The 17,246-nt window shown below is 38.4% G+C and overlaps 1 protein-coding gene across 1 annotated transcript in view; it reads left to right on the top strand.

Moving 5' to 3' along the window:
* LOC136857183 (pre-mRNA-splicing factor CWC25 homolog) overlaps positions 1-17,246 on the top strand; it is a 67,111-nt gene that overhangs the window by 25,795 nt on the left and 24,070 nt on the right. The window contains exon 4 of the mRNA XM_067135631.2: positions 1,393-1,550. Coding sequence (XP_066991732.1) covers positions 1,393-1,550 — 158 coding nt within the window. The remainder of the gene's footprint in view (positions 1-1,392; positions 1,551-17,246) is intronic.

Below are 17,246 nucleotides of genomic sequence, written 5' to 3'. Positions count from 1 at the left end.
GTTTGAAAGAGAACGCCGCAGTGATTAAGAGACCAAGCGACAAGAAAACTCCGTCAGTTACAACCCCACCCTCCTGCATCCATTCAGTGTGATTTATGTGGGCGTATATTTTATGCCAAGATTGGTCTGTTTAGCCATCGCAAACACATCCATAAACTGAGTTGAACTGCTCGCTTTATGCAGGAAGAAGTTATATCTACTCGGATCAAGTTACAGCCGACGACGACGGAACTAACCAACATATGTATTTTAAGGGGACAATGCTGTACAGTATAGACATAATTTTTACTAAATAGAAAATAAACATTAGATCAACACCTATAAAATGCCTAAAACATGTACTCTTGCTTCTACTATAGTTTCTACAAACAATCCTACCGTTCTGCCCAGAACATTCAACATCTCAAATTGAACGACTTGAGCTTTGATGTTCTTGGTTTAAGACAGACCAGAAAGTAGGCACATTTCCCTGAATAAGGAAGGTGCTAGAGAAAAATTTACCACATTGTTCAGTCTACTTCAGACTTTAACAACGTTAACATTATTTACGAGCAGTAACCTGTTGCAGGCTGGATAGAGACTGTAAGATCAGATGTGGAGGTGAGAGGACACAAATGGGAGGATGTACTGGAACAAAAGATGTATGAAGACAGGAGACGGCGAGCGCTTGTACACCACAACCGGGAAACTGGAGTTGGGAAATGATGATGATGAAGCTGTTGCATGGAATTGACATTGGTGCTTCACACTGCTGCAGCTTTGTTTATTACTTGTTTCTTTCCTGTCCAGCAATGTTGCCAGGTCAAACCCTCAAGCAAGCTCAGCATCGCCCATTGCTTTGAGGACATGTTGATAGTGCACCTGCCAGCCTGAGAATGAAATATTGCAACTCTTTCTGAACTGGGGATTTCTGTGAAATCTGCCTGTTAGTAGTCAGTACAATTTGTTTCTGCACACGGCACAGTTATTTTTTCTAGTTATTAATTGTATGTTACATCAATAGTAATTATTCAATAAATATCTAAAGAGCATTGTTGCTAATTATAAGACGCACCTGATAACTGGTGAACTGCAGTTTATTTTTATTCTTGTGCTCAGTTGAATGGCTTAACGGTTTTTGTGAACCAAAGTTGGCAGGTTCAATTCTGTCTCAGTCCAGTAGTGTTCAAATATGCTAAAATACACCAGCCTCCTGTTGGTAGATTTACCAGCATTTAACGGTGCATTATGAGCATCATTCATTGTAAAAGTAAACCTTTATGTTGTGTAAAATTGTTATTCCTGTTCCTTAGGGTTTAAAATACCAAAAAGTGTGTGTTCTACTTTCAGTCTATTAAAGTCTTAAATCTTAAAAAAACGATTTCATCCTGTGGGGAATTTATTTCATTTCAGCGTGTGTTCCGACCTCTATCTTTAGTGGAGGTAATGAGCAAGTGGATCTGGCTCGGAAACTACAAGAGGACCCGTTGTTTGCCATCAGGAAGAAGGAAATTGAAAGTCGGAGTCAAATTCTCAAAAATCCTGTAAAATTGAAACAACTACGGGAACTTGTAAGTACAGTATTTTAATGTCTGTTATCACAGACAGTTAGCCAGAAGTAAAAAAGTAAATATCCAAAGGAATCATAAAATAAGCTTTGTTGGTTTTCCATGATATTAGGCCACATATACATTTTGTTTCAGCTACAGTATGGTAATCCTTGTCTAGACAAAATGACACAGGCTGGTGGGTACTTGTACTTTTATAGCATCTGAAGGCGAGGTGGTAGTTCCACCATAGACTTTCCTCCCTCTTGGATTGGTGATACTTAGTCCTGTGTGGTATGTCCCAGTGTGTTCATAGTTGTCATTTGGCAGCGAGTAACAGTCCCCAAACTCCTGTCAAATTGTCATGTTTCATTATTCGCATGGCTTCTCAGTAGATGATATTGGTTGAGTGGTAGTCAGAACCGTGGTTTCCTCAAATTTCACTTCACCTTCAGGAAAGAGAGAGTATGCATAGAATTTTCCAGTTGTATGAGACAATGGTGATGCTTATGTTATTTCAGTATGGTGTTACTTTTTTGTTTGGTGGTCCCTATATTGTGCCCTACAGGACCCTGTGGTTCCGGCCAGGCGAAAGCCGGTCTCGAACCCAGAGTACAGTAGTGAAAGAACTCTCACAAACGTGACCTTGTGCACATAGTCTTACCTGAACACACATCCTCGCTCATCATACAATAGAGCACTTCTCAGGGATAACATGGGTGAACAATGGGCAACATTAAGATAAAACACCAGGATATGTGACTAATCAGGTAAGAATCAGCTAAATTAAAATTTAAAAAAATATCTAACAGAAAACATCGCTGCATTCAAAGTTTAACAATCAGGTATTTATTACATAAACAAAACTATTTACAAATGTAAGAGCTTTCAAAATGCTTGGGTAAAGATAACGTTGAGCCGATGACAACCAGTTCACTGCCTTCACGAAACAGCTGTGCTGTAACAAGCATGTTACAATTGTGTAAGTAATGAAATCTAGAAAAATGGATATCTGCTGAAATACACATCTAACAGTAATTCCCATAAAATTTACTATGCCTCGTACCATCGAATCCCGGTGCAAACAAATATAAACACATAATGTACAGTGTCCTGACTCGGTCACGAACCCTAGTCCCATGAAGAGTAAGGCGTATAATATTCATATACAAACAATATAAAAAGAACACAACCAACATATCCAAGGGGTCAATATCAAACGGGCCAGTGTTAAAATTAAAGTAGAACACACAGAACAAAAAAATCTCTCCCTGCGTTCAAAACATCAAGGTCGTCTCCTCCCCCATACACACTCGACAAGCTGCAGACAGCAATATAACCAAGTTCCAAGATTGTGACGTCAGGCACAACAACCCTCACCATTCCAACGCTTGACAAGTGGCAGTCCACATAATTTACGAGCTCAGCTGGCTGCTAAAAGCACTCTTTTAAATACACCTGGGCTATCTGCCCTTATCTCAATATCACCAGCAATATAACAAATCTTAATTCCGCCTCCCATGGGCTCAACCTTGATAACACAAAGACATAAATCAGTAAGCGATAGTCACATGGCCATAATAAGGCACCTCCAATGCATCTAATACACTCTCAAACTGTGCTGGGCTTTCTCATATCAATACATACAGTCAGCTACATGCATAATGCTCACATTTCTCAAACATTCGGACTCGCTCGCCCTGTCAGTAAAGCTGGGTGAATTACGGGTTGAATCCTGGTCTCAACTATACAGCCTACGTCTGCAGAGACAAATGCCTGAACGCGACACAATAAATAGTGCCTGCCTGTTAGACTAACCTACTATGACCAAGGGAGTTCGACCTGACCCATGAAGATAACACGTACGCTAATATAATACTATCGAAATGAAATATAAACACACCAACAAGGAATCTACAAACTATCATATACCCTAATGTACGGGGTTCGAGCTTGAGGCCTAGCTCTTTCTTACCAAGAATTTTCCTACCATGACTAACCTGTTGGCTGACGGCCCCCCTATTCCTATCTAAATTTAAATGACATGCTTGAAACAGAATTGGAAAGCTCTGACCTTATGTGATTGATGACATGACGGAGCGGCCCTCCCTGTGGACCACTGAATTTACCACATCATGACAAACTGCGACGGTTGCAGCAGATACTGGTGAACACTTGGAGACATTCTATCTTGCGTGAGTCCTTCGTACAGCTCCTTAGATGGTTGGAAGATGTCCCCTTCGACGTCGCGCTGATCAGGTACGCCAACGTTCCTGGATCGATTCCCGTTGTCGTGTCGGCTTCAGCTCCGGTTGTGGCTTCCTCGCAATGATGATGTAAAAGCTCATTCTGGCTTGATGCAGGGGTAACTGAAAACAAATTCATTTATTACAGACTGTCCAGACTCGATGCCTGTTTCCACTGCTATCGTGTCTCACACGTTACATTGACCAAGTCTTGTTCAGAAATTTAAACCTGGTACACTATAGTTTCTTCACCACTCTTAGTAACACTGTTATTCTATCCTTTCACTCAGACAACATGTAGTTCTGGAAGAACTACCCTGAGCCTATATTTATTCTAGCATTACGTCAGTTACAACTTGACCTCACAGAAATATGAAGCTACTAGTTCATCAGTCTATTATAGGCAGTACCTCATCTCACCATAGCATATCAACACAGGTAATATCAAGAATTTAGCTGAATATGCAAGTTGATTACTTACTTCCTCGCAGATACAGTAGTACTAGTTGTATGTGCAGCTCGAAGACAAAATGTTGTTCGCAGTGCCGACTGGTAGCATGACGACTTCGTTCAAGCAGCCTTACGGTCAAAGAATGATGTGATGTGCCAGGCGGCCTTGCTTTTATAACCAGGTTAGCGTAACCACGCCGCTTGATCGCGTTCAGGATACGCGCGCCCGCGACTCGAAGTTTTCCCGCACAAAGCACGTCAAGTACCCTATTTAACGAATGCATTTATGATTGCAGCCCTAATGCATATCAAAATTAAGCAGAAATTATGCAGGTTGCAATTCTTGTATCAAATTCAATGCAACTCTTCCGTAACCAAAGATATTAATTTAATTCTTTCTTCCCTCCGATGGTAAGTTTTGCCGGGATCCGGGAAGCATCCCCAATCTTCATTAAGAGGCTTGGCTTGGGACATAACTCCCTTTAATGAGGTTCTGGAGATTTCTCATAATGACGCTCTAGCTCTCTTCACACAAGAACGCTTCTTCTGGACTCTTTTATGAAATATACTATAAGACAATGACTTCGTGGGTGGTCTTATGTAATCCCAATATCCAATACTAAAATCTATACTATTGGTCCATGAACAGAACGGTTCATAGCCCTCCGTGAACGACAAAATAAAATTTTCCTCAATGTCGAGATCATCTTCTCATCGCAATCATTTATGCTGTAAATTTTCAAAACTTCATGGCACGGGACTATCTTCGGCTACAGACATAATAGCCTCCCTATCCTTCCTAACTTGGTAATAGGCATCTAGCAGGGCTAGAAATCTCCGGTGGTTACTTTCGCAGCCTTGACATTCCGTTTCTTCTCGCTGCTCAGCTAGCTGTTTCTGACGGTTTCCTAAAGAAATCATATTTACTTCTTCTTCTTCTTCCTCTTCTTGTCCTTCACCACTGGGTACCTCTGGTTGTTCTTCTCCGCCGTCATGTTCATCTTCTTCCGGAATGACAACCTCCTCTCCTGCAACATCTTCGGTGTCTTCCTCCCCAAGTTCTTCTTCCTCTTCTTCGTCTCCTTCTTCTTCCTGATTGTTTAATTGGTATTGGCCGGGTCTGAAAAATGGCTTAAGATTTGCCGAGTTAAAGACCTTAGTCACCGTAGCGTCCAAGCTTTGTACCTTGTATGAGTTATTTTCATAACTATGAATTATTCTATACGGTCCAGTATATAGCTCAGCAAACTTGTGGTAGTATCTCTCTGTAGGGTTGGAGACAGTGGGTGTCTTAACTAAAACCAACTCACCCACTTGTAGGGGTCTATGAAACCTCTTGTTCCTTGTTCTTCGCAGCCGTTTTTCAGCCTGTGCTTTCAAGTGATCCGCAACGTTTCTAATACACATCTCTCGAGCTAGTTGAGAATCCCTAGGGCAAGGAATTACATTCTCCCAAGGACGTTTGGGCAGCACATTGTTGTGAAGCCATGCCGGAATCATACCGGTGGATTCGTGTCTGGTTGAGTTAATACACTCAGTAATAATGGGCACTACAGTGTTCCACTTATAATGTTCTCTCGGGCAGTATATCCTACAATACTTGGATATTTCCCTCATGACACGTTCACTCGGGTTAGCTTGCGGATGTCTGATACTGGATAAGACATGCTTAATTCCTAGTCTTTCTAATTCACGCTTAAACCCTGCAGCAGTGAATTGGCTCCCATGATCACTTAAGATGCTCTCTGGCTTACCCATAATGGGTATTATCTTCTTCTTGATCTGCGATAGTGCCGAGCGAGTATTTGCCTTCTGAATAGGGCATAACGTTACAAATTTACTGAACACGTCCATACAGACAAGGATGTACTTTAAGCCCCTAGTAGCAGAGGGCAAGGGACCGAAGAAGTCTATTGCATATAATTTACGTGGTCCCGTGGGTATCAGTGGTCGGGGTGGTTGCTTCAGAAGGTAAGGATTTGGTTTCACCCTCTGACAGATGTCACAGGTACGCAGGATTTTCTGTACCATTGTCCTCATTTTAGGCCAAACGAAAGTTTCCTGCAGTATTACTACCACTTTATCAATTCCCGAATGTCCTGTAGAGCGATGAGCTATCCACACAAAGTCAATCTGTAATCGAGGAGGTACAACAGTTCTAAATTTCATGTGATTCTCATCCACAAATTTATGTAAAATATTATTGAAGTAATGATAATTTGCTGCTTTGCGCTCCGCTTCAGCGTACTGTGGAGTCCCGGGTTGGAGTTCTTTCCGAAAGTACTGGATCAGCCGTCCGGTCTCCGGGTAATTTGCCTGTTCCTCATGAATATTGTTGATGATTGTTTTAAAGGCATTCCTTTCTAACATCCAACCAAAATTCCACTTCTATCCGTATCCACCATAACATATTCCTATCAGTTGTGACTATGGCTTCAGTTACTCTGGCCTTCAAATTATCAAGATCAGCCACAAGTCTTCTGTACACACTCTAACATAACCATAAACAGTGCCACACACTGAGACTTTTCCAGTACAGGTTATGCTCCTGTTACCTGGAATGAAAGTTATTCAGTATCTGAAAAAAAATTAAAAGTGGACTGAGCAAATCATTTTGAATTGATGAGGGAGATCTAACATTATTATGTGTTCTAATCTTGTGTCTTTGTTTAATAAGTCATCCTTTCTCTTTATCTTTTCATTATCAACCTCAGTTCTTTATCTTATACTTTCATTTTTCTTAGCATTATAGGAAAATCTGAGATAAGAGAATACAACATTTAAAGGATTCCTGTTTCATTTTGTTTTACTTCCATTTGTAGACTTGTGTTGTTAATAAATTACTGGATAGCTTATTCATAAGCTGGAAGTAACAGAAAGTTGTAATAATAACTGCTGGTACAAACAGGTTGGAATAACGGCAAGAAGATTTTCAGTCTGAGGAGATAACGGCTAAGTGAGGAATGAACACATTAGACAAAGCTGTGCATATTAACTGTCATTGGTGATGGAGTTATGTGAAGTAAATGAAGCTGGATAGGTTATCTAGAAGAACATGGACTTGCCCATGGGAGGTAAGATATGCAGAGGGAAACCTAGAATAGTATGATTAGATCAGAATTTAATGTTTTAGAAGTAAGAGGTGTGCAAACAAATGAGATCATAGTGGTAGCTGCAAATAGAAGATTATGGAGGTACTTAGTTCATCCTTAGCAACTTATGAACAGAATGATGGTGATGGTGCCTGAGAGTTGAAAATGGAAATGTATTGTATGTAACCAATAAAGTATCTCAATCTTGCAGTAACTTTGCTGTGAACTTCTTTTTGTCGAAAGAATCTTAATATGTGTTTTTATTCATGATTAGAGGTTCCTGTTTTTCGCAAAGTGTGAAATCACAAAATTTTTGCAAAATTTTACAAATTTGGCTTAGAAACACAAAGCTATTTACGTTTAAGCAAAATTGTGAAATAATTTACAAAATTATGAAATAATTTACAAAATAATTTGGAATTGCATCATTTGAAGTTAACGACGGAGATTCAAGGCGAGTTGTAACATTAAAATCCGATAATGGATGCCACAGTCAACTTTATACCCTTTCGATTATCGCTAAATTAGCTTCCTGTGAAGTGAGAAATTTACCGTATTCATAATTATGTGACGGTGTATTTCATCTTGCCTGTTGAAAATCGGTGCATTTAATTTCCTCTTTTGTGCCCAGTTTATTAAAATGGTTGTGACAGTTTTTGATCGAGAAAATAATTTGCATCGGAACGATTTTACGTGTTTGACAAAACTAGAAAGATACTGATGTGCAAATACTGTAATGTGCGAATTGAGTGGCATAGAAAGGACACATGCCTGAAACACATTAATAACAGAGTTTCACATAAAAAGAACAAGAAAAAGGTGCTAATGAAAACAGGCATCAGGAGACAAGCTAGTTTCACAGGCACTAGTTCAGCGGCAAAACGAGCGAAATACAATAAAGACGCATTCATTTTATCAACAACTCAAGCTTTTATGGAGGCAAATATTCCACTGGAAAAAGTTGATCATCCGTACCTGAGAGAGTGGATGGAGAAATATACACCAGGTTTGTGCAATACTATACAATTTATCCGAGGGGAAAAAATTTGAGGTTATGTTTTTCTAATAATTTTGTGCGGTTATGCTAGTTTCCTCGTTTGATGACATTTAGGCCTAGGTAATGCATGCTGTAGCCCTCATCAATGACACGGGAAGCTGTGATAAAGTGGTAAAAAGACGTATTGTCTTAGGTCGTGCTGCAGTGGTTAAACTTACTAAGATCTGGCAGAACCGGGCGGTATCAAAAGCCACGAAGATGCGCTTGGTAAAATCACTAGTGTTCTCCGTCTTTTTCTACGGCTGTGAGGCCTGGACTGTGAATGCTAAAGACAAAAAACGCATTGATGCCTTTGAGATGTGGTGTTGGCGGAGAATGCTACGTGTACCCTGGACAGAAAGAAGAACTAATGTTTCCATTCTGGACGAACTCTGCATCAAGAAACGCCTATCTTCCCGTGTGAGTGAGCGTTACCTCCAGTTCCTTGGCCACATTCAAGAGACGAGACGGAGAGAACTTGGAAAATGTAATTTTACAAGGCAAAATTGAAAGCAGTAGACCACGAGGAAGAACAGCAAGCAGATGGATAGATCAGGCAAAGAAGATCACTGGGCTACCACTTCAGATCATATTAACGAAATGTTAAAACCGCTCGGGATGGAGACATCTTGTCAAGGTTGCAACACAGAAATGATGGAGTTATGAGGTCACGACACTCAGTAATGAGCACAACGACTAATGATGATGAATGCATGCTGTAGCCCTCATTTACTTATAATTATAAATTATTTAATTCATTCAAATAATGTTATGTTAAATAGTCCTCTAATATTAGGCCTATTAATTTTTTTAAGGTGCTGGAGACTTGCCTACAACTGGAAGACTGTGGGAAGTTTATGTACCTTGAATCATCAAAGAGGAGGAGAAAGATTAAAGAAAGCTTTGAAAGATGAGAGAGTTTCAATTCTTTGTGATGAAACGACTGTGTTTATGATGCTGATGAAAGTGCTTAGTTGTGGCGATAGTACAGTTCAGAAGTTACTTGTAGAGGGAGTGAAAGTTATTCCAAATGCTAATGCTACAGAATGTTCACACGTACAGTTGAACCTGCTTTATACGTAACTCTGTTCTGCGTAATTCATAATTTTACGTAATTTCCTTTAGGTCCTGGCAAAATGTAATTTAAAAGTGTGTTAATTAAACCTTATTTATACGTAATCAGTTTATACGTAATTCGCTGTTAAACATATTGTCAGTGAAATATAACTGGGTTTTTGCCTAATTGTAATGAGCACATGCTTCCTATTTGTCAGCGTAGGCGGAAATAGAGCAGTCGGGTTTCAGTGCTGAAACACAACACAAGGGATTTCGCCGAGTGACATTGTTGACCCTTACTTACTGGCGGCTTAACATAGGCCAACCGAGCGAGTCTCCTTCGCTCTCTACCTCGCTCCTCCTTTTACCTTCGTCGTTTTTGACCTTCACAATTCTGCCAAAGATTAGGATACGTTACAAGCAATGTGGGCAGTTTCGGTGCGGAAACAAAAGAAAATACAGTAAATTTGTTTGAATATGAGAATTTCTTTCGTGGGAACAATGGAGAAGTAAAATGTTCACGGTGCCGGTATCTGGTGTTTACTGTTGAACAGTAGTTTTGTCATTCAGTTGCTTTTGATTAGGCATGGAGAACAGAAAAAGGAAAAGTTATACCCTAGATGAAAAAGTGACATTTATACGAGAGTGGACGCTAATCCACACAAAACAAAAACTGAAATTGCTTCAGACTTAGGGATTACTTATACCATGCTATGTACAGTCATCATTAAAAGAAATGCTATTTTGGACGACTTCTTAAAACTGGGTTCAAAATCACAAATCGCAGCCGCCGGCAAGAAGGAAGGTACGTAGATTTGGAGAAAGCACTTTTCACATGGTTCCAGCAAAAGCGGGCTGCAGCTCTACCAATTAGTGGCGACGTGCTGAAGGCAAAGGCGATAGTGACAGTGATGGAGATGGAGATAATGACTTGAATCTTGAAACACCTGAACTGAGTGAAGTGTTAAGTGCAATAGATGTGTGTAGGCGTTACATCAGTGCAAAAAGTTGTAGTGAAAATGCTTTGAATTTATTACTAAGTTTGCAAAAGAAGGTTTATACTCTTAATGCAAGAAAAAGTGAAACAAGCCAAACTATATGATTTCTTTAAGGCTGGACCAAGTTCAAAATAATATTTTCTGTACTAATGTATTTATTATTTGCAAGGGTTTACATATGTAGGTCTATTCCATTGGTTTTTCAGGTATATGTGATGTATTGTGTAAGTCTGATTTCTAAGTAATTCTGAATTACAAGTAGTTTTTTTTCTCTTCGCCTTGGGACACAGTCGTTGACTGGACATTTTTCCCAACAGCTCAATTTCTTCTCAGGGTATCCGATTGTCAAGTAAAATCTGGAGATTTTACACTAGGTTTCACTTTACGTGAGGTTGAAGAGAATGGCGATCCACGGTAAACTTATCTGCGGTCGTTTAATATAGACATACTATCAATTAATTATTTCTCCTAACTAAGGTACCAACGACATGAGACCTCACTATATTCAAATTGGGTAAATACCCATTCGTTAGTTCACATATCTTATCAAGTAACTTATCAACTATGTCAAGATGAAAGAATTCATAACACACCAAATTATAGAAAAGCACAATAATAGTATTTATTGAATAAACAGATGCCCTATGAAAATGTAATCTGATTTGGGTAGTATTTTTGTCTGGTATTATTTACAAGTAAAGTTCAGAGTCAGCGCTGGCTCGCAGAAAAAGAAAATAAATATAACGTTAAGTTATGTACATCAGTTCCAACATGAATTCAAAATTGAATACAAATATTTACAATTAATCACTGGATTCCTACGGTCTTCCTTGAAATCAAGTCCTGGAGACGACACCAATATCATTATGTTGTTAGGATTGCTCAGTTTCATTATAAACCTAAGCTAAATAGATCTGAGTAGACGTACAGTTAATCTAAAGTGAATGTAAGATCAACAAATAGATCTAAGCTTGAAAATAATTCTGAATTATAACTTCGAACTATATATCTCAATTATATTTAAATTATACGTTGCAAATCATAAATCTGAACTCATTTATTTGTTCTCTCTTCAATGTTGCGCATGGCTAACGATTTACGGACTAAGGCATTTCCCCTAGTGCCTGTTAAATCTGGCTCCTAGCCTATCATTTCCCTAACCATTACTCATTGAAAGAATGTAAATTCCAACAAACTCCGTTTCAGGATAAATAAGCTATCTATCTAACTTTAACATAAGTTTTTGGTCGACATACACACGTATTTGAGGCTCAATATGCCCTCTCTCTGTTATATTCCATAACATTTCTCGTTTAGGCAAGTTACTGAATTCTTATGCGCAGTCGTAATGTAAATAATGCGTATTTGTACATGGGAATATATCACCCCATTTATGGGTATCCTGAATGCATTTGGTCAAGATCATCGTCATAAAACATATGATAATATTCTCGTAATTGGAACAAAGCATCTACAATTGACATATAATCCCGTCATAAATTCAATTCTACTTCAATGAATTCCATCCATACCTTGGTTTAGCTCATCTCCGCGGTGTGGTCAATTTCACGTACCTGTATCCTTTCACATAGTTCCTTACCTATAATAAGTGTGGCATGGCATATCCTAAGCTGCAGGCACTCCTTGGCCTCTACGTAATACATTAATAAATCTTCGCATTTCATATACAACAACATACTTCGTCGAGTTACCACTATTGTAACCATATTTCCACATTTACTTAACATCTTAACTATCATAGCCTCCATAACAACATGTCGCGATTATCTTCACTTTACCATGTCAAAATACCACAATTCCTTTCTCATAAACGCATTTCAATATCGCTATTTATCATAACCCTAAAGCTGAGTTCAATGCACTTATTGCGAAGCAAAGAGTACGTGATTCTATGCATTCATTACCACCGCGCATACCGACGTGACGTAGACATATAGCATAACAAATATGAATTCATTGCAATTCCACAATGTGTCATTACTATCAGCTGTTATTAAAGACACTTCTTTCCACTTGTAGTTACTCACGAGTTATTCTGACCAAAATGCGGTGATGGATATATATAACATACAAGAATCTTATTCTACACTGCTTAATCGTATTACTATGGACTTAAATATCTCACACATCACTTTCATTATTCACTTGCACTTTAAATTCCATGGTTTCTATAACCAACTTATCGGCACATGCCAAAAGCACCTGTGTACGCGAACCAAAAACTATGTAATTAAATAATGTAAATGACTTAGCTCGCTTATCGTTGCATCTGGTCCAGCTATTCCGCCTCCACTCGGATGTAGTTGGCTCTGCGGTCAGGTCATGGGTTGGTCGTCTGGTAGTTTCTCGGCCTCCTCAACATGGGTTGGTCAGCTGGTTTCCCATTGCCTTCCTCATCATGGGTTAGTGGTCTGGTTTCCCATTGCCTTCCTCATTGTGGGTTGGTGGTCTGGTTTCCCATTGCCTTCCTCATTGTGGGTTGGACTTCCCGTAAGGATGTACTGCTCCCCCAGCTCGGTCCATCAGGCGTATTTAGCAAGCCATCATCATGCTACTTCTGTTAGCAACAAAAATGCAGATTTCAGAGCAGTAAATAGCCATGGTATGTTCCATTCGACGATAATAATTCCTCAATTATTATTTCCTTTGCTGCTCACAGAGGTGAATTTAATTTCGTCGGGTTTAAGTTCTGCGTATATATATCTATATCGGCTGCTTCCCGCAAATGTCGAAAAAATTGTTCTTCTCTTGAAACTAAATTCAGATAGTCTTCTTCCCGTATGAGAATCTTTCTCCTAGGTTTCACTTGCTTCTTCCTTGTGGAATGTAGCTCAGTTGCTGTCGAGATCCTCCCACGCATATTTCGTCGTATATTGCCTATTTTATATTTTTTTATCGGCTTTCTTTCGTCGGCTGGTGAATTACGTCGTTTCTTTACTACGACGATCCCTTTTTCTCAAGTACTTCTACTAAATTTTTCCATCTTCTTCAAATTACTTGGCGCATTCGCCAATTGCGTCTTCACCCTCCGATGATAATTTTTAAGATGGAGTTTTTTTAACAATCCGTTGTCTTCTATTTTTTTTCTTAAAAAAAATTCATTTGACAGTCCACTGTCCGTAGTGCCTTCAATATATGACCGTTCCGTGATGTGTATGGCCTTCATATAATATCACATTAGACATCTATTCCTTGCATCTTATAGATCAGACGGGCCATACCTTCACTCGGCGCCATTTTGAAAGCTGTCTACGAGATGTAAATGGGCACAGCCTTGATATATGTATAAGTCAGATTCAACTGTAATTATGAGTGTAATTCACAAACTTGAAATTTAGTACCAGAATGTAGTTTTTATAATTCCAGATTCAGCACGTTACATGGCCAAGTGTATAAACACAGTTAGGGTTTTAGTTTCACAAGGGTTAGTACACTCGTGGTGGTGGACTCATAAACTGAATTTTGTGGGTAGTGTGTGGGCTGTGGAACTTAGTGCTTTGAACCAATGTTTTGTACAAGCAAAACACATCTTCCTTAATACACGGAAGAGAAAGCATGCATCCCATTCAATTCTTGAATCAAAAATATGAAGACGAACGTACTAAGGCTAAGCTCTTCCCTATTCCTGTGATCACCAGGTGGAACTCATGGTTTAAAAGTGTTGAGTACCTTGGAGAATATCTTCATGATCTAGTAGACTTTGTTGAAACTATTAAAGATGAGAGTGGTGTTGTGAAATATTTTAAAGCCTTGATCCCAAATGAAATAACAGAAATTCATTACCTAGCTATGTTTCTTGTTGAGCTTTGTCCAAAATGTTGTAACTTGCTTCTCATATTAAACAACTCCAACATGCTGTTAATTCATGCCCTTATATATAAGCTTAGAGACCTTTCAAAAGGCTTCAAATTACTACAGGACGCATTTTTTTGAGACAACCTCGGATAAACTTTCCAGACTACCAAAACAAATGCAGACACAGTTAGCATCTTTGTTTCAATCTGTAGGTAGAGCAAGCCTGAAAAAGCTGAACCACTTAATAGAGTTTGACACAGGAAAGTTTATCATTTCTTCTCTCGGTAAACTTTTTGGTCCAAGAAGCATTATGGAAGGTGATTTAGAAAATGATGAACTCTCTCGTCTAATAAAGCAAATTCCCATCCTACGAGAACTTTCAGCATCAGAATACTTTGAAACACACAGTGTTTAGGGATCTAGTTGCAAGTTCATGTAGAGCAGGTAGAGATAATGATGTGATTGCCATTCTTCTTTACCTGAAACCAGAATATGAGCAATTTGTGGAAGCTGCAGTGAAGGCCTAAGGATCCCAGTCAGTAATGTTGATAATGAGAGGGCATTCTCAACGTATTGTAATGTAATGTCTGAGAGGAGAGCAGCTCTGACTCCCAGTAATATGGAACTCATGATATCTCTGTCTTTTTCAGACTGATCTGTAAATTATATACTTAGGCTAGGCCCTACTTGTTCAAGTGACAGCTGATACAATTCTTTTCAAATTTCCATTCTTTGATATAAGTGTAATACTGTATGTATTCTAAGCAGAAGCATAACACGTGTATTTATATACTTATGCAAAAATACGTCTTATACTGCAAATATGCTATCAACTAAGTCGGTTTACCTGTTATTGCTTGAAAAGTGGAAATAAAAATTAGCCAAATTATTGATGAAATAAAATAAAAATAGCTAAAAATATACCGAAATAACTGTTAAAAAAGGATGAAATTTGGTAAAATTTTTCAACACAAACAGGTGCCTCTATTCATGATTTATTTTCTCAAATTCTGTACATGTTTGTGTATTTGACTCATATTGTTGCTAATTTATATCCTTTAATTGAAATATCAGGACATGCAATGGAAAAACTTCCTGAAGTGCCATAAAGAATCTTATGAATGCAAGGAAAAGAGAAATAAGCAGTGCTTTTGGATGTCTGTTTACTCATTGTAAATACTGTATTGTCTTGCATAATTAATGCACTTCTTTTGACAAAAACTACAGGCCAAAAAATCGGATGCATAAGGAATTAAGTATACAAAAAATGTATTTTCAATTTATTTACATTTAAAACATCAAATATACTACACACAAAATTGGTTCAGCTCATTTGCAGTTATCATTTAGCATAAAATTATGGCATAAGTTTTCTTCTGAACAGTCAAATAGAGTAAATCAGACAAGTTGGACACACGAGTTTGAAGTACAGACCCTGAAAAATATTTTTTCCATTACAAGTTGCTGATTATATTACCTGAAGCAAAATAAATATGAATTAACTTAGGTACCAGTCACATAAGTTATAATGACTACTGGCAAAAAAAAAAGGGGGAGGGGTAAATTTATCTTTCTTAGGCTACTGTCTTTGACGTTGCTACTGGCACTGCAGGAAGAATTGCTGCTGCTATCCCTGCTCACATTTCTCCATAAGAAGTCATCTTTGCTCCCGTGTAACGTATTCAAGATTAGTGTTTTCTTGATGATCTTTTCAGTCACTTTTCAAGAAATTACATCCCAAGCACACAATATCCACCCACAATGGAATTCCTCAGGTGGTTTCTGAATCTTACTTATTGGAGTAAGTTTGTGGTCACATTCCACCATCCAGCCCTGATAGAGTTGTCGCACATTCTACTCGAAAGGTTCATTTATTGATACGTCCAAGGGTTCAAGTACCAAGATGTCAGTTTACCAGGAATCGCTGCCAAGTCGGTTTTCATGGTTTCCAATAATGTCTTTTAGTGTTTTCCATCAGGTTGCCATGAAAATTGTCCAACACACTGGACACTTGCCATTTGCTCGATTTCCCCAAAACAATGTTGTGTCCATCCACGCCTTTTCTTGGATCCCTCACGGAAATTTTACTTTCTGCATTGTTTTTTGTTTCAGAACAGTGTAAGATGCAAGCTTTCTGTCATCTGCTATACAATACATCATTTTTTGCTTCCAATAGTGTGTACAATAACACTCGATGTCCCTTTCTTATTGATTGATTTTGTGGCATATCAAAACTGATTGGTGTCTGATCTACATTTCCTGTTTGTGAAAGCAAGTATTTCTTCTCTTTCTACTTCCCAATCACGAAGCAATGAAAATGAGTGACCTTTTTTGTTGAAATAATTTGGCATTTTTTGGCATGATGATTTTCTTTGTCAAAGGAAAAGTCAATTTCATAAAGTTATTCATCCAGCCTCGGCTAATCTTAAAATCCAAGACACTGATCCCATGTACTGCAGCTATTTCCAGTCCTTTAAAATGCAGGATTTTGTGAGAAATGCCATTGTGTAATGAAATCACATATTTCTACAGATCCTCCTCTACTTGCAGAAACCATTTTTTGGGCTGCGAAATGCATTGCGAGACTTACTGGTCACTTGCAGTGCAGTTTTCTGTTTTGTTTTTTTTTTTTTGTTTTTTTGTTTTGTTTTGTTTTTTTGTTTTCTTCCACATGTTGCCATTTGCATACTGAATACCATATATTTCAGTGTAACTGATAACCATGAGTCTATATGATGCAGTATTACTCAAATGCTTGCTCATTATGGTTTAACAAACAATTTCAAGATCACAGAACATAGGTGTACCCAAAACACTCATAAAATATTGTTGTACCATACTGGAATAGTGTGTCACTAGTCAGTTCTATGCTGATTCACTAACTGTGCAGGGGTACTTCATAATGGTTGATAACAGGAAGTTGTGCAGTATTTGCCAGGGTTTGCAGTAGCAAACTTGACATCTGATCTCAAAACACATCTGGAACTTTGTGATGAATCATGGAGAAAGTGAGTGTGTTAAATATA

The sequence above is a fragment of the Anabrus simplex genome, chromosome 1, assembly GCF_040414725.1.
Source record: "Anabrus simplex isolate iqAnaSimp1 chromosome 1, ASM4041472v1, whole genome shotgun sequence".
Lineage (NCBI taxonomy): Eukaryota > Metazoa > Arthropoda > Insecta > Orthoptera > Tettigoniidae > Anabrus > Anabrus simplex.
Note: the sequence above shows the minus strand (reverse complement) of the source record. Positions and strands in the feature narration are given on the sequence as shown.